The sequence below is a fragment of the Syngnathoides biaculeatus genome, chromosome 4, assembly GCF_019802595.1.
Source record: "Syngnathoides biaculeatus isolate LvHL_M chromosome 4, ASM1980259v1, whole genome shotgun sequence".
Classification (NCBI taxonomy): Eukaryota; Metazoa; Chordata; class Actinopteri; order Syngnathiformes; family Syngnathidae; genus Syngnathoides; species Syngnathoides biaculeatus.
The window spans coordinates 371664-389846 of record NC_084643.1 but is presented as its reverse complement, the minus strand read 5'-3'; the positions used below and the strand labels follow the sequence as shown (position 1 = coordinate 389846).

The following is an 18183-nucleotide window of genomic DNA, read 5'->3' as shown; positions in this document are numbered from 1 at the left end:
CTGTTTCTTCACATCCTTACCACATTCACCATTGCTCTGTATTGTTGACCCCAAGTATTTGAAGTCACCCACCCTCGGTATCTCTTATCTACCTATATCTACTGCAAACAGGAAGGGGCTTGGCGTGGATCCCTGATGCAGTCCCACCTCCACCTTAAATTTTTCTGACACATCTCACCACTGTTTTATAAACTTTGCCCTTCATCCTAGCAGAGACTCTTCTGTCACATAACACACCAGACACCTTTCGCCAGCTGTTCCACCCTGCTTGGACCTGTTTCTTCACTTCCTTACCACAGTCACCATTGCTCTCTATTGTTGACCCCAAGTATTTGAATTTGTCCACCCTCGCTATCTCTTCTCCCTGGAGCTTCACTCTTCCTCCTCTGCCCCTCTCATTCACGCACATGTATTCTGTTTTACTTGGGCTAATCTTCATTCCTCTCCTCCATCTTTCTAATTGTTCCTCCGCCTGCTCCCTGCTTTCACTGCAGATCACAATATCTTCTGGGAACATCATGGTCCAAGATGAATCCAGTCTAACCTCATCTGTCAGCCTATCCATTACTACCGCAAACAGGAAGGGGCTCAGAGCTGATCCCTGATGCAGTCCCACCTCCACCTTAAATTCTACGGCACATCTCACCGGGCTGTTCTGTACTATTCTAACATGTTTCTACACCACACGGGACTTGCGCATGCAGTACCAGTGTAGATTCAAATGTACACATTTAAATACAACATTTATGCTGGGGAATTTTTATTTATTTTTTACCTATGACCATTTGTGAGAAATAGAAAAGAAAGAAGGCATCATGCAGGTCCAACAATGGCAGAAAATAAAAGAAAACAGACAGCAGATGTCCATGTATGCGTGTGCGTCAACAGAGGGCGCAGTGTCACCCGCACTCACCGGAGTCATTATCACATTCTGACCACCATTTTGGGGGGGGGCGGAAAAGAGACAAGTCATGGATACAGCAATACAATGCACCCGGCACACATACACACAAATCAATGACGGTTGTAGTTTGCAGTCCTGTCAAGCTGCAGCGCGATATCGGATACTTTTGTCTTTCTGGTGTAGATAATGAAAGCAAAAAGCTCATTATGATTTTCTTTTCTTTAAATCTGCAAATGTACCATAATTTCTCGAGTATAATGCTTCCTGAAGTATAATGCGCATTCCCAAAGTTGACCTAAAAAAAATATCAGGAAAATCCTTCTACCATTGTACAACGCGCACCACTAATTTGCTTCTATATGTATGTTCAAAATATGAGGAATGATCTATTTTTATTTTTCCAGGTTTGTACTTGTATTGTTTTTAAAAAAGTCATCATTAATATAATAATAATCTTTGTGCACGTACTGATGCAGCTGTAATATCTATCTCGGGACAGGCCACAGGACACGCTTGTCCTGGTCCCTGCAATTGACCCCTCCGTAGAAATTGCGTCATCCGCGTCACTGACCAATCAGAGGCCAGAGATCTACATAGACCAAAGCCCGTTTTTGCTCCCGCCATTTTCTCTGACAACATTGAATGGTCCATTATAGCTTCTGTTGGCGTTTTATCGCGTATTTGGGTTCTTTAACAATAGATATGGTTAAGAGGTGTAGTCACGGACTTTGTAATAGTGACGACAGGTATCCTGAAAGGCTAGTTGGTGGAGTTCGATTCGTACCCTTTCCAAAACCGAAGACCCAGTACGAAAAATGCCTTCGATGGGTCAAACTTTGTGGAAGACCGCATCATCAACTAAATCCATCTAATATCAACCGGAACAGAAGACCGAGTACGAAAAATGTCTTCAATGGATCAAACTTTGTGGAAGACCGCATCATCAACTGAATCCATCAACCGGAACAGATATGTTTGCACGGACGTAAGCCCTATATTTGATTTTCAATACATGTCTCATATAAATGAATTAGCAGTTCTTCACTTGCATCACATAGGTACGTGTGAATGATTGACAGACTTGATCTGTGTTGAGCGATATTTTGCGATGATCTGATTGTACAAAAGTGGCAGCTCCCGAGCTAAGCTAAACAAGACTAGCGAGTCCTAAAAGCCTTCGACGTGCACCAAGACACCAAGACTGAAGGAAGGATGTTTGAGGACACTATAAAGTAGTGATTGTCGTACTCGGTCGGGACTTTGCGTAGGTTTGGCACTAATTATCAGTGCTTTGAGGGGAAGGTCCACCGTGCTAACAGCGCAGCCTCTTGCCTCCGTTCGGCTACAATCTGTCACAGCTCTTCATAGCGTCACGTCGCATTCAAAATGAGAGCTCAAACTATGTAGAAATGAGCGTAATGGGCACTTTTTAAAAAAGCGAGCGTTTCAATTGTGTCCCCTATCCTCTTTTGTTTTTAAATGTCCCCATTACGCTAGCGCCGCGCTAACACTAGCCCTGCACTAACACAAGTAGTTTTGTTAGCTAGCTGTTAGCAGGTAGCTCACGTTGTTTTGCTTCCGGTTTGGCCATCTCATCGGCCGGCATGATGACACATTTCTTTTAAAAGCGGCTGCACAACTAGCCCCTTGTAGTTGACGTTTTTTTGTCTTCGTTTAAGTTAAAACAAACTCACGGGCTGTCGTTTCTGATGTTTGTTGAAGTCGTAACAAATATGTTGCGCTCACGATCGTAGAATGCAATGCCCCGAGGCGGTCAGAGTTCAGGTTGGCGGCGCACATTACCGTAATTTATATAAATGTGTAACATCCATCTATCCATCCATCCATCCATTTTCTTTGGCGCTTATCCTCACGAGGGTCGCAGGGGAGTGCCGGAGTATAACCCGGCTGTCAACGGGCAGGAGCTGGGGTACCCCCTGAACTGGTTGCCAGTCAATCGCGGGGCACATCAAGACAAACAGCCGCACTCACAATCACACTTACGGACAATTTAGTGTGTCCAATTAATGTCTTTGGGGATGTGGAAGGAAACCGGAGTGCCCGGAAAAAACTCACGCAGGCACGGGGAGAACATATAAACACCACACAGCCGGGGCCGGGATCGAACGGATAAATGTGTAACATTAGACATTAAATACCATATCGAAATGTATATGTATACCTTTTTGTAACCACTATGTACCTGTATACGACTACACACTGTGATTGAATTTTTACATTTTTCATCCATACCTAAATATAATTTTTTTTATAAATTTTTTTCGAAATTGTTTTTGGACAAAATTACACGTTATTTTCAAGAAATTATGGTACATGATGACACATCTGGTTACAACTGGTGATATCAAGTTTTACACATCCTTACCATTGACTAAAACATCGTTTGGGGTCTATCAATCTTGCAAAAAAAGTCAAGCATGAAGTAAATAAACTGTAACACCTCCCATGCGTCTCTTGAACAGTTCATTTTTTCCCGTACCTTCATCCAGGGCATCCGAGGCCTCCGCTTCTCTCCTCCTCCTCACGGCTCTTTGTTTCTCTTCCAACCTTTGTTTCTCAGAGTTGGCTTCGTCCCATCGGCCGTCTTCCATCAGCCTCTGGTCCGGCCGAAGGCGGCTGTCGGTGAGGCAGACCCCGTCGTCGGGCTCGTTCAGGGTCAGCGCCAGCGCTGAGAAGTAGTACATGTTCTCGGCGTTCTCTCTGGGTGAGAAATCGAAATTGTAGGAATGTTTAATGAATCGCTAAAGGTGACGACGGTCTTTCACGACAGATGCGAACCACACTCGTGAGGCTCTTACGGGAGAGGGTACTTCTTCCATAAAAGTTTTGGGGTCAAGGTCTGGTAGATGGTCTTCTGCTTGCCCTCTGATCCGCTCCCGCCTCGGCTGCTCTGGATGATTTTGGCGCTTTCGATCTTCTCGTCCCACGTACCGGACAGGATGTAATGAGCCTGGCCACCGCCGTCCGCCACCACACCCGTCACCTGCAATGTCAAAAACCAGAAAAACGTGTTTTACGAGGTACACGTGCCCAATCTACTAAGTTCCTATAGAGCTCGTGCACCTACGTCACCGAATGCGACATGCGACTGGCGGTATTCCCGGTCAAACAAAGCATTGTTTGATGCCAAGTCGGTTGGAGATGCCACGAAAATACATCTTACAGCACAACGCCCAGAGTTTTGTCTGATACCGTTTTTTAGAAGGTGATAATAAACCTTTAGAAAAATTAGATAAACTCGGCATAGAGGACCCGTATTTCATGTCGAAATCGATATTTTTGCAGATATGAAATTGCACTGTTAATTCGCTTCCACTAGTCTTGGACAACTGGATCGACATGTATCTGGTGAGTAAGTCGTCGAGATTTACACGGAAGAGTTTGAAAGCGTAGAAAAGTCTTGATGCATACAAATACTTTGTTGCTGGATCTGTTCTCAATCAAGAACAAATTGCACATACCAATGGAGCCACTCAGATTTTTTCAATACAAATACCAATATTTAAAAAGATGACCCCTGGTTTTACACAAACTCCCATTCATTAACTAGACAGCGACTACTCCGTACACGAAGCGTGTTGCAGCCACAATTTATTTTACTAAACCTCTGTGTGACCTACGGTTTATTTTCTTTTTTTAAATACGCATTGGATTCATTTGAGAACAATGCATATTTAAAAAAAAAAAAAAAAAAGGCTGTCGGGGAGAGGTTTACCGAAGTTTAATGTGTGGCCGCAACACGCTTCCGTGTACGTTAATTCCCTGTCTTTTTTATTATTTTTTTTAACGCATTGTTCTCAAATGAGCCAAATAGGCATTATAAATACTTCTTGGGAATTTGAGATCGAGAAGTATAATTCCAACCTGAAATGAAGCGATCGCGACAGAGTCGTGTGTATTTGGTTGGGCACCATCCATCAGGTTAAATTTCCGAAATCCATCGATCTTTTCTGGTCTTTTCATCTGGCAATCTATAGAATGTCCTCTTTGAATATCGATCTCGTCTGTCAGCACAATAGGTCTCGGGTATTGTAAATATTCACCTCCGGTTCAATGTCCCCCACAATGTCAATCAGCTGTGTTTGACCGGCAATATGGCGCCGTAAAAATGGTGAAGGCAGGTGCACGAGCTCTATAGATGTATAATAAGCAATATAGTCTCCCTTTAAAAAGACAACAATGATTAAATATTGTTACTTCACCTTATATTTTCACCGGAGAATATAGCAGCAGTTCTACAAAGGTATTTTTCACAACACTAATGCAGTTGTGCGCATTCTCCAGGAGGGGTCAGTCTCACACAACGTTACCACTCTCAGAGAGGTGTGGCTGGCAAACCGGATCTTGGGTGGTGTCCTAGTGTCGGTGAGCCCGAAAGCTTGGCCCCCGGGCCGCGCTTCCCTGCAGGATGGGTGAGGCCAAGTCCTCCCATAACTAATGTGACAGCTCAGGAACTCCGGACGCCAGACCAGACGACAGTCTCCGTAGAAATGCCTGTGGAATTGCGTTGCTGGACGTGCGGGAAGTCCCGGTGATGCAGCCTTCGTGATGAACTCCCTGACTTGTTCTCGCATTTGCACTCCAGAGTATTTGCACCCTTGAGGCCCGGCTTACTCACTACCTGTCCTACGCTACTATTTTCTTTAGACTATTGCACAACGTTAAAGTACTTATGTATTGTGTTATTCTGCTATTATTCCGGATTTCCGTCAGCCATCCAACAGCATTGCCAAATCAATCACAATACAAACAAAAACAAAGGAAGTGTTTTAAAATCCCACGTTGCACATAAAAAAAGCTGCCCCAGCATTTAAAAAAAATGCATCGAGAACCACTTTTCCCGTCCAGAAGACAGGTTAAAAAAAAAAAAAAAGTGTCTGCAAGTAAAGCAGAAAGGAGGATTTACCTTCCTGGGAACGTCCCTGGAGAAATAACTGTAGGGAGAGAATTTGAGTTGGCAGGTCCCTTTGGTCCTGTGATTCACTATCTCGATGTCCCCTGACTGCACACACAAACACAGGAAGTGAGATGCAATTAAAACACTGGAAAGTGAGCCAGTACAGCACACGGAAAATGCTTATGAATACATGTGCCTGATGTACCGTAATTCCCGGCCTACGGACCGCACCTGGTTGCAAGCCTCACCGAGTACATTTGCAAAGGAAATTGTGTAAAAGCCGCAGGAGAACACATTGAAACCCACATTGAAACAGGAGATATTTACAAATAAAGATGTACACAGAAAGAGTTTAATGCTAGCGCGGTGCTAGCGCTAACGCCGCGCGAAAGCTCATGCTAACAGGGCCAGTCAAAATAAAATTTTCCGGTAAATATCACTGAGACACGCCAGTAAGACAGCAGCAACACGTTAGCACAGCGCTAACAGGGGCTGAAAAAAGTCACTTCCTCAGCACATATATTCCACCCCTTTTCCTGCTCGAGTGCCCCCCTTGCGGCCGTTAGGAAAAAATGCACAAATTAGCCGCATCACCCCATAAACAGCAGGGTTGAAAGTGTGTGGAAAAAAAAAGTCACGGCTTGTAGACCGGAAATTACGGTACATCCTAAAACTCACGAGATACTGTAATTTCCGGCCTACCAGTCGCAACTTTCAACCCTGCTGTTTACGCAGTGATGCGGCGCTAGCGTTAGCGCACCTGGTTATAAGCCTCGGTGCACAGAAAGAGTTTAACGCAGGGCTCGGCAACCTTTTTGAGGCTGAGGGCTACTTCGTGAGCACCGATTGTATAGGATCAGACTCAGTTCATTACACGTACACAAAAAGTTTTTGGTTTAATTTGTTGTAGTAAATGACATTACAGGTATTTTAAAATTTTAATTCACATAAGCAAGTCAGATTCAGAATTTAAAGCACAAATAATGGGAACAATTTGTGGCCTGTGGTATTTTTAGAACATACCTCCCAGACGCCTTACATGGTCCTCGCGGGCTACCATTCTCTTAACGCTAGCGCCGCGCTGACGCTAGCCCCGCTCTAGTGTTAAACTCTTTCTGTATACCGAGGCTTATAACAAGGTGCGCTCTGTAGGCCGGGAACTACAGTAAGTCAGATTTAATACACAGATATCACAAATGTAATCATGAGGTCCCGTAAAACCAAACCATATCTGAAAGTTCTAGCATACTGGGAAAAAATTAGAGACAGAACTCAAGTTCCAATGGAACCCAGCCACCCAGAGAACAGTCTTCTATTTGATTGCATGGACAAAGATAAACACGACTGATAAATAAATGACTCCGTTTCTTCTCGTAACATCCCATTTAAATACAGTAAGGGGAAAAGAGCTCCGCTCGGGACTTGGATGTGCGGGTGAAAGGCTATCGGAGAGAAAAAGCGCTTTGTAAACAGACCTGGTCGATCCACAGCTTGCCCACGATGATGTTGTGCACCGTGGACGTGACTTTTCTCCACACGTAGTGATTGCCGCTGGCGTGGAACTGCAGATGAATGGCACCTGGAGATGTCATGTGACAACACAAATAAATGTATGACGGCTATTTCATCGCATTTTTGTACCCTAATTAACTACAGACCCAAAACATGAATGATTTGCTGTAAAATCTCCATCCAAGTTAAGTGTTCGCCTCTAAAATCTGTTACTACACATTTATAGCACAGACGGTATTGGCTGTCAACTATATACACTTGGATGATCGCTAACTTATTTTACACTTTCCTCCCAAGTGTTTTCTAGCACAGGAGAAACAGGAGAGAAGGTGTGCAAACCGCACAACTCATTCATGCCACTGAATGAGTTGTGCGACTGTTGCATTCAAACACCCATGTTAATATTGAGGAATGCCTTGATTCCATATTTTACGTTTCTTTATTTTCCCTATCCCAAGTGCGTAAGAGGCAACTCAGCGGTCAACCCTTCTACAGGAAGAGCGAGAGAGAGGCTTTTGCAGCTTGGAGTTCATGCACAATTTAGCAATTAATGCGCTTCTGTTTGGAAGACTAACCGTTTGTTTGATTTAAGGATTTTTCAGCAATAATTAAATGTCTTACCCAGAGGCATTATGGAGAGGTATTTTCCACGGAACTTGCTGGCAATTGTAATTTCCTGCCACAAGGTCCAGCCTCGCTGGGAAATCACATGATGTGCGGCAGCCGGGGGGTGATGGCTCACCTGACAAGATGGATACAAACATACCGTAATTCCCGGCCTACGGAGTGCACCCGCTTATAAGCCTCATTTGTAAAGGAAATACCATTTGGTGCATACATAGGCCTAAGCTGTGAGTGCCTACATTGGAACAAGAGATATTTACAATGAAAGACGGTACACACAGAGTTTAAAGCAGGGCTCAGGAACCTTTTTGAGGCTGAGGGCTACTTCATGAGCACCGAACGTATGAAGGGCTACGTGACCGCTTTGTGGCAAATTTCAGTCTCAGTTCATTACACGTACATAAAATATTTCTGTTTGAATTTATTGTAGTAAATGACATTACAGGTATTTTAAATTTTAATTCACGTAAGCAAGTATATTCAGAATTTAAAGCACAAATAACAGTAATAATTTATGGGCTATGGTATTTTTAGAACATACCTCGCGGGCTACCATTCGCCCGCGGGCACCGCGTAGTGACCCCTGGTTTAAAGCTAGCTCCTTCGCGCTCACGTTAATGCTAGCGCCACCGGGCGAACACTAATGCTAGCGCGGCTGCGCTAATGCTAATGCTGACACTAACACCCTGCGCTAAAGCTAATGCTAGCTCTACCGCGCTAACGCTAGCGCTGTGCTAACGCCATGCAAACAGGGCCGGTTCAAAAAAGACAAAAAAAAAAAAAAAAAAAAAACATTCTGGTAAAAATCACTGAGACACGGCAGTTACACGCTAGCGCTGGTGTGCTGGTCTAAATAATTCACCTACGGGATCACGTCAGGGTCACCAGTGTAGCGCCGAAGAAAAGGAGTCGGAGGAGGAGTTTTGAACACAGGAGCAGACCTCGTTTTATTGCAGACATCGACAGAGTGAACCCATTACAGCGGGAACTCTCTTAACACTCTAACACCGGAGGTGTAACAAACAATAACATCCGTGCGGACCCTCGTAACCTAACTCGAGGCCGCGTAGGTGAATTATGTAGACCACCACACCAGTGCTAACAGGGCCGGGCCGGTAAAAGTCACTTCCTCGGCACGTATATTCGGTCTCACTCTTACCTTTTCCGCTCGAGTGCCCCCTTGCGGCCGTTAGGGAAAAATAAAATAAAATAAAAATCGCACAAATTAGCCGCATCACCCCATAAACCAGAGGGTTGAAAGCGTCTCAAAAAAGTTGCGGCCTGTAGGCCGGAAATTACTGTAAATGCTGCGTGTCCAATTCCGAACATCAGAACATATCCAGTTTGCGTCTGTAAACGAAATGCGTGCATTGCGGTTGTTCCTCTTACCTGCTCACACAGTGAGCGGTAGCCAAACTCCTCCAGGCGATCGAGCTCATAGGTCTCCCCCAGGAGCGGGTTAAAGGGTTTGGCCGTCCGGTGGACGGTGGTGGCGTATGAAGAGACCGAGAAGGCGGCAACCAGACACATCTGCTCCAGTGAGGAGTCGCAGCGCGCTGCCTTATCCAGAAGCTCGTGATACTCCAAGTCTTCAGTTAGCCGCTGCAGCATCGACAAAGGTTCGTTGAAGTTCACCTGCAGTTGAAGAAGGGCAAGATGGCGGATGAGATTTGCTCCGATGAAAGTTGTACAAACAACATCACAATCTCGGAAAAGAGAGCAAGCCGTGCTCACTTACGGGCATTGGAATTTTTGAGAGCTCCTTGCCAATGCAGTTCTTCATGATGCTCCACAAATTGAGCGAGTAGTTTGGCTTGTCGGGAACGCGGGTCCGCCGCTGTCTGCGTGGCTGCAGCTCCTTTGCCGACACGTCGTTATAGCTCGGAGACATCTGAGGGCACGAATAAAGGAAGCGGACTTTTACCCAAGTCTGACAGAGCAAAGCTCGACTGCAGAAAAATCAGAAAGTCAAGAAGCAAGTGAAAGGAGGAACAGAGAACGAGTCTGTGAGCAAGAAGCAGCAGCACTTGGGGGGGGAAAAGACCAGATGCTGCTGCTGCTAATTAAGAAATGAAACATGCAAATGTTTATCTTGAAAGGCAACAGAGGTGGCAATGAAAATAGCGCAGGCAAAAAAAGAGACGGGGGGCATTTCCTTGAATCTGGATCATTTCCACGCGTGGTCACAATGGACCTTTCCGACGGCGATCTTAAGCTCTGCCCCATTAGCCATGTCCCACAAGCTTCCAAAATGGACACGTTTGAAGTCGATTCTCTATCGAATATTCCAGATAATATTGTGGTATGTTTTTTTGCCAAATGTGTCAGACTTGTCCAAGAGAGTTCATTGTAGTCTTTACAAGTGAGTGGGTGTATTCATTTGACTTGGCTTGTAATGGAAACCAGTGCCCTGTCTTAAAAGTCCGATGTGATACAAATAGGCAAATAGACATTTCTCTTGCATGACATGGTGCATTTACGTATCACTAACCCGACTCTTTGGGATAAAACATGGCACACTTCATTCAGCAGGTCAGTGATACACTAACAAAGTGAAAGTTGTTCTCCTGCTTTGGAAAGCACTGATAATAATTCAATCAAACTCGGAGAAGATTCTTCTCCCTTGCTTACCTTCGAACATACGGCCTTGTGTTTGTTGATATTGTCCACATTTAGTTGTACGGGCGCTCTTCCGCAAGCCTTAATCCATCGTAGACACCTCGTCAACTGTGTTTTAGGCTTTGGAAAACGAATCTAGCCGGATATCTTTCATCAGAATTGCACGTTCCCCATCTGAGGACCATTTTCTTCGTAACATTAACTTTTCCAAGCGCACACTACTGTCAACCAGGATTGCTTGTGGGACAATACGGGTATCTGATCGTCTATTATTGTACGAGCGATTGACAGGTCGGGAAGGTCCATTGGTGCTAAGCCCTCGATGATGAGGGTGTTCTGTCCGAAGTTTGGAACACGATGTTAGGCAGGATGGGCAGGAATCACATTCAATTGGCGCAAGTTAAATCAAACAAAACGTGGCTTTTATGCAGTTTCTGGTTGCCCCCGAATGATCAGAGCGCCGATTTCCTCTCCATATTGCAACTCAGTAACATGCCCAAGCAGTCTGCGCAATCTGTTACAATTGAGCGCCCAGTATTTGGAATTTTAGTAACTCACGTCCAAAGCGCCAATGTGTGAGCTGTGAATGCCGGTTTATGTGGGCGAGGAGCAACCAATGATCTGAAACGAATCAGATTCTACCAACTCTTGAGATATGATTGACGACGTCACTTCAGCAGCGATCAGAAAGGTCAGCGCTACAAGGTCAGACTCTCTGGGGAAGAAAAAAGACGCTTACTTGGTCGTCCTGGTTCCAGTCGTAGGAATTGCCTCCGCTTGCGCCGCTCAAGCTACTCTGAGATCGCCTGGAACGGACCCAAAAGAGGCTCGGTACCATCGACAGGATACACCGCAGGTATTATGAGAGCAAGAAAAAGCGGTCTGAAATTCTGTTAAAACACTTTTGGATACAATCTTTTGGGTAATAAAGACTTTATAACGCATTCAAAAGGGAGTGAGGCAGACCTGTGTTGCGTGTTGTCAGCGGCCGTCACTGTGATAAATGCGGGCGAATCCTCCATGGCGTCAAAGTACTCCGTATCCTCATCTTCATCACTCGCCTCTCCTTTGAGCGGCCTCTCACTCCCTTCTATCAGACGGACACACATGCAGCACGTCAAAAGACAAAAACAAAACGCGCGCGACGCTCACGTCACATGCTAACCTGCGTGCATTCTGCTAATTTCAGGAATGAGCGATATCGTGCGGAATCGCGTACACGAGGCTACTTACTAAGAAATAATCATCTTAGTCAAATTGGCACAGTTCCCACTGCTTAACAAGCTTGGATGTCACATGCTCCTCTGGGACTCATTCATTTAATGTTTTTATTTTAATTTTTTTAAATTAAAAGTCAATAAAATCAAAATGTCGATGTTAACAGGTATTTGGGCTCCTGTTGCTTTGAACGTCAATTCACACCACAATTAGGATTTATTCCAGAGAAAAGACGACGACGGAATGAACCATTCTTCCTGTTCCTTTGTCGATAAGAAGTCACGTAAAATTCTGATGGCGGTAATAACAAGATAATTACACATTGTCTTATGTTGGCAGCAGAGTGAGTGACTGGCACCATGTGATGGAACCGCCAGATGGAGATTAACAACTAATGGGAACATAATCAAATCCAAACCTTCTGACAAGATCCGGTTTGGATATATTCGCGACACCGGAATCGCACCACGCTCGGTACAGCGGGTCGGTCGGGCTCACCCTTCTTGCCCGTCGGAGCGCTGGGTGCGCTGGCGGAAAGCGTCGGCGCCGCTCGCCACGCTCGCTCCAGGCTGTTGTGCTGCTTCGCTAGCTGCTCGATGGTCTCCTCCAGGTGGGTGCGCTGCTCACGCTCATACTGCAGCGCCCGCTGCCACCTCCGACTGTGGGTCTCGGCGAGGTCCAGGAAGTCTCGGCAAGCCTGGGGGGGAAATCGCAGGCAAATGCCGGCTGTTTGCTACGACTCGCGACCCGGTGCGACGTTCCAACTGGAGCTGTGACGCCGACCCGTTTTAAATGTTTATTATTTATTTTTAACATCTTTGTTGACTGAGGTACTGACGTAAGATCAGGTTTCTTGGTTGCCGCTCGCTGTTCCTCGGGGAGAACGAATTTCACTGCACATACATTATAAAGGGCCTTAAAGGAGCGATGCCTTTTTTTTTTGGTTTCTTTTACTCCGACAAAGCGAACCGGTAGAGTGAGCGACGAGCTGCACTTTCACGCCGATTGCGAGGGCAGGGAGAGGACTTTTGAATCAAGCGAGGGTGTCATTATTCCGGTTCTCCTCTGACTGCTGAGCCCGAGAGGTTACTTGGGTTCACGCAGGAACAGCTTGTCAGCGTTTGTTGGCGCCGCATCGTACGCCTGATGTTCCTGCCGCACAATAAGCACAAAAGTAAATGAATCGGAACACCTTGCAGCTGACAACACACGAGGGGAAAAATGTCATGTGACCGTCATTGAACAGGAAAAGGCCCCTGGAAGGAGGCTGCCCTCTACTGCAAGTCAGCATTTCTGCACTTGCTGGAGGACTTTTCATTGTTCTCCTGCATATGTGGGCATTTACATCAAATATGAAGAGTTTTCAAAACAAAATCACTAAAATGTTTGTGGTGGCGTGTTTTTGTTCAGCTGGAAAGTCAGACCCCTGACCCACCTGTGTGAAGTTTGCATGTTCTCCCCGTGCCTGCGTGGGTTTCCTCCCACACCCCCCCCAAAAAAAAAAAACACGAAACATTAATTGGACACTCTAAATTGCCCCTAGGTGTGATTGTGAGTGCGACTGTTGTCCGCCTCCTTGTGATTGGGTGGCAACCAGTTCAGGGTGTACCCTGCCTCCTGCCCATTGACAGCTGGGATAGGCTCCAGTACTCACGGGACCCTCATGAGGATAAGCGGTGAAAAAAATGGATGGATGGATGGATAAATTGCCCCTAGGTGTGATTGAGAGTGCGACTGTTGTCCGTCTCCTTGTGATTGGGTGGCGACCATTTCAGGGTGTACCCCGCCTCCTGCCTGTTGACAGCTGGATGGATCCAACTGAATGGATAAATTGTCTGTTGAACATTATCCATGATGTGGATTCATCCATCCACCTTCTTTGCCGCTTATCCTCACGAGGGTTGCGGGGAGTGCTGGAGCCCATCTGAGCTGTCAACTAATTAATTAATCTACTATCCAATTAATGTTGCATGTTTTTGGGATGTGGGAGGAAACCGGAGTGCCCGGAGAAAAGCCACGCAGGCACGGAGAGAACATGCAAACCCCACACGGGCGGGGCCGGGATCGAACCCGGGTCCTCAGAACTGTGAGGTCAACGCTTTCCAGATGAGCTACCGTGCCTCCACAGACATTTTGGTGATTTTGTTTTGAAAACTCTTAATATTTGATGTAGATAACCCACATATGCAGAACAACAATGAAAAGTTTTACCAGCTGATCCACCGTGTTGCCCCATGTGGATACATAAAACCATAATTGATGTTTTTGTTCTGCCTAGTAAATGGTGTATCACTACAAAGTATATAGTACACGCCAACACAAATGAGCGTCACTCAGTGAAAAATGACATAATCTGCAAAGCAACACATTAACAAATACATAAAACAAACATAAAACAGATTTTCCCATTTTTTCACGCTATGATTATATTTGGATGCAATTTCAGCTAAAACAAATGAATTTGCATGTTAACTGTTACCCCCAAAATCTTAATTTTGTTAAAAATGCAGACACCTCCGCATATTTCCCATTCCAGACCTGAGCACGATCCTCTCTTACCTTCGGTGGTCGAACACGAAGTGTCCCAACCGCCGCTGTCATCATTCAACATAAATGCTCGAGACGCAGATGAGGTTGCGCTTCATTTCCTCAGACACGACTACGAAACCCACACCCATTTAAAAATCGTACACAGGTTCCACATTTTAACTGCTGAGTCGTCAGTCCAGGAGAAGACCGACTGCATGTGACAGTCGGTGGTGGTGGGGGGTAGGGGCGAGGTTAATCAAGGTTAAAACCAGCGGGTGCATACCGGAACTGGTGCTGCTGGTATGAAAATGTGATACACGTTTGACATTTAAAGACTCACTGAACTGGCAAGCGTGCCTATCAGTCAGTAAGTGCACACGGATGTGGTACATAGACACCCGTGCGGCATACGCGGGAAGTTACATCATACCTAAACGGACAAGCGTGACATCCACACATTGTTGTATTATATCTTTGACAATCCAAGAGGGCTTTTCCTGCGGGTGGCCGTTTGAAATTTCCCTTACTGGTTAACGAAAAAAAGATGATATATTACACAAACATCTTTAGGTATAATTACTTTCTGGAAAATGACTCCAGACACTGTTGACTGATTTAAATCAAATCTCAAACTCAGAGTACAGTAACCCTAACCCTTAGGGAATATATATAAAAAAAAAGAAAGCAGAAATGAGCACAGATTAAAAAAAAACTAAGCATAACAAAAGTATGAGACTCAACACACCTTTTGCAGTTTTCCGCTGAGATTGAAGGCTGTTTACCGCAACTCAGAATGAAAGCAGTAACACGCTGCATTTGGGGTAGGGGGGGTAGGGAGTGGGGGGCGCTCAGTTCGAAAGAGCGAAGGTGGCTATTCCCCACCCTCTCACATACCCACCATCATATTTGGTGTCGTTACACTCAAGTCTCATCCAAGAACTCAATATGGCGCACAGCAGAATGCATGACAAAAAGGGTGCAACTCTTTTTGTCTGCTTTTCAACTTTTCTACTAAGATCCAACAATACTAGATCACTTATTAGCTTTAACGTTGTCTCCTGGTTAAGGTAACATGAGTCACAAAATGTGCATACAGCTGATTATAAAGGCAGTTGTGCAATATTTTCCCTTAGGGGCTGTATGATTTGAAGATATTTTTAAAGGGGAAATCCAGTGGTTTGCATTAATGTATCCAAACGGTCATGTAATATGTACTCTATCTTGACAATGTGATGTTAAATCCTCTCTCATTTAAGAGTGTTTTGAGAAGATTTTTATCGACAATAATTTTCAGGGGCGCTGCCATTTTCGCAAGTCACATGACCTACGTGGGCGTATGCGACGAAGTTACTTGCCCTTCCAAACGCTCGATTACATGGGACACCATTTATGCCCAGCGCTGATTTCTCAGATTTATCTTCATGTGATGGAGAAATAGCAGTATCGGTTGATCGCGAAGACGGAGGAATACTTCCATACAGAGCGGCGGAGCGAGCTCGTCAGACTACGCATCATTCCGCCCGAAGAACTGTCCGAATAGTCAACATTATTTACAGCTGAGCGGCGGAGCTCATCTCATGGTTGCGCTGCTCGGCGGGATTATTTACAGCCACAGGTTCAAATCTGTATGGAAATATTCCACCGTGTTCACGGTCAACCGAGCGACCAAGTCGCTCAAAGGTGTGTCACTCACGACTGTGTATGGAAATATTCCTCCGTCTTCCCGATCAACCGATACTGCTATTTCTTCATCAGATATGGATAAATCCGAGAAATCCAGGCTGGGCATAACGGTGTCCCATGTAATCCGGCGTTTGGAACGGCACGTAACACGTCACAGCCGCCCACGTAGGTCATGTGACCCGCAAAAATGGCAGCGCCCCTGAAAATTGCTAATTGTTGATGAAAATCTTCTCAAAACACTATTAAATGAGAGAGGATTGTCAAGATAGAGTACATATTACATGACGTATTGGATACATTGTTAATGTGAACCACTGGATTTCCTCTTTAAACAAATTGAGCTTTAGACTGAAAACAAAATACATTTGGTGTTACATTACACTCACTCGCGAATTAGTTTAGTTTAGCTCAGCTTCATAATACAGTGACCATGCACTGAGTTGGCCAATGTTGTGCAATTATTGGGATTTAAAGCACATAATTGTGGGGAATTGTGTGACGAGATCCCATTTAACAAGCGAATGGCTCAGAGCGATGGGTTTAGCAACTGCTGAGTTTTTGACCACCATGGAGGGAAATGCACGTGGAAAAAGAGCACCACAGGACTGGTGCCAAACTGGAAGTAGGCAAATTAGCACTTTGACCTACAAGAAAATCCATCTTTTAAAATTTGGAGAATACTATAAGACAGGGAGGCTTTTCCTCCATGTGTACGAATAAATAATCATTTGATTTTGTGTGATTTTGAGCGCTCCCCTATACAGAGCTCGTGCACGTGACGTCGCCATTTTCACGGCGCCATATTGACGGTCAAACGGAGCTGATTGACATTGTGGGGGACATTGAACTGGAGGAAAATATGTACAATGCTCGAGAACTGTTGTGCTGCTGGTTGTCACAACAGACGAGAAAGCTATTCAAAGAGATCATTCTATGGAATACCAGCTGAAAAGATGAGAAAAGATCGATGGATTTCGGCAATTAAACGTGATGGAGGATGCCCAACCAAAATACACACACCCCTCTGTAGCGATCGCTTCATTTCAGGTAGGAATTATTCTTAATCTTAAATTACCAATTAGTGTCTATAATGCCAAATTGATTCATTTGAGAACAATGCGTATTTAAAAAAAAGAAAATAAACCATCTGTCACAGAGAGGTTTAACGGAGGTTAACGTGTGGCAGCGATACGCTTGCGTGTACAGAGGAGCCGACTCGCTGTCCTCTTTTTTTTTTCCCCTGTTAAATTTAATGAATCAGAGTTTGTGTAAAACAAGGGGTGATTTTGGTATTTGTGTAGAAAAAAAAATCTGAGTGCCTCCATCACTATGTGGGATTTATTCCTGATTGAGAACACATCCAGCAATGAAGTATTTGTATGCATCCAGACTTTTATACGCTTTCAAACATTTCTGTGTAAATCTCGCTGACCAGATACGTGTGTACATCCAGTTGTCCAAGACAAGCGGAAGCGAATTAACAGTCCAATTTCTTAATCGGCGAAAACATTGACTTTGGCATTAAATATTGGTCCTCTATGCCAAGTGTCTCTAATCTTTCCGCGTACCTTCGTTTATTATCACCTTCTAAATGTTTAACAGTATCGGACAAAACTCTAGGCGTCGTGCTGTAAGACATATTTTCGTTTCGTCTCCACGGATTTAGCATTGAACAATGCTTTGTTAGACCGGCAATATGGCCAGTCACGTGATTTCGGTGACGTAGTTGCACGAGCTCTATACCAATTATGTATTTCACCGGGCTTGACAAACTAATTCACTGGTGCGTGTCAGCGTCAGGCTACTCACGTTGATCATAGCATTGGAAGTGATACGAAAGAGGGTGGCCCGCTCGTTGACCGCCTTTATCTTCTCGCCTCCCTCCACAGGAACCTTCAGGCTCTCGAGTTCACTGAGAGAACGTTGCAAGGCGGCCCCGTGCTTGGCGATCAAATCATTGCACGTGCTGAGGTCATCGAGCTTGCTGACGAGTATCTTTAAAGTTCCCTGAATCTCACTGCGGTCCGACTGGGAGCCCGGCTCCTCGTCTCCGGAGTCGTCTGGAAGACAAAATATTTTCCTTTTGATATTTTCTCTGCACAAAAGAACGTGCTCCATTTTTACGAAACACACTTCCCGTTACGGTTGTGCCGACTCTCCGAGTTAACGTTTTAAA

General features: G+C 45.0%; 1 protein-coding gene across 4 annotated transcripts in view; it reads right to left on the bottom strand.

Annotated features, from left to right (window-relative positions):
• Positions 1-18183, bottom strand: part of osbp2b (oxysterol binding protein 2b) — a 57804-nt gene that overhangs the window by 6220 nt on the left and 33401 nt on the right. For 3 of the 4 annotated variants that reach the window (XM_061816743.1, XM_061816747.1, XM_061816748.1), the window contains exons 3-13: positions 17817-18067; positions 12294-12492; positions 11544-11667; positions 11317-11383; positions 9697-9849; positions 9348-9593; positions 7956-8076; positions 7298-7401; positions 5832-5927; positions 3724-3908; positions 3405-3625 (exon numbers count right to left, since the gene is read on the bottom strand). In XM_061816743.1, coding sequence (XP_061672727.1) covers positions 3405-3625; positions 3724-3908; positions 5832-5927; positions 7298-7401; positions 7956-8076; positions 9348-9593; positions 9697-9849; positions 11317-11383; positions 11544-11667; positions 12294-12492; positions 17817-18067 — 1767 coding nt within the window. The remainder of the gene's footprint in view (positions 1-3404; positions 3626-3723; positions 3909-5831; positions 5928-7297; positions 7402-7955; positions 8077-9347; positions 9594-9696; positions 9850-11316; positions 11384-11543; positions 11668-12293; positions 12493-17816; positions 18068-18183) is intronic. The other variant, XM_061816744.1, reaches the window with a different exon arrangement.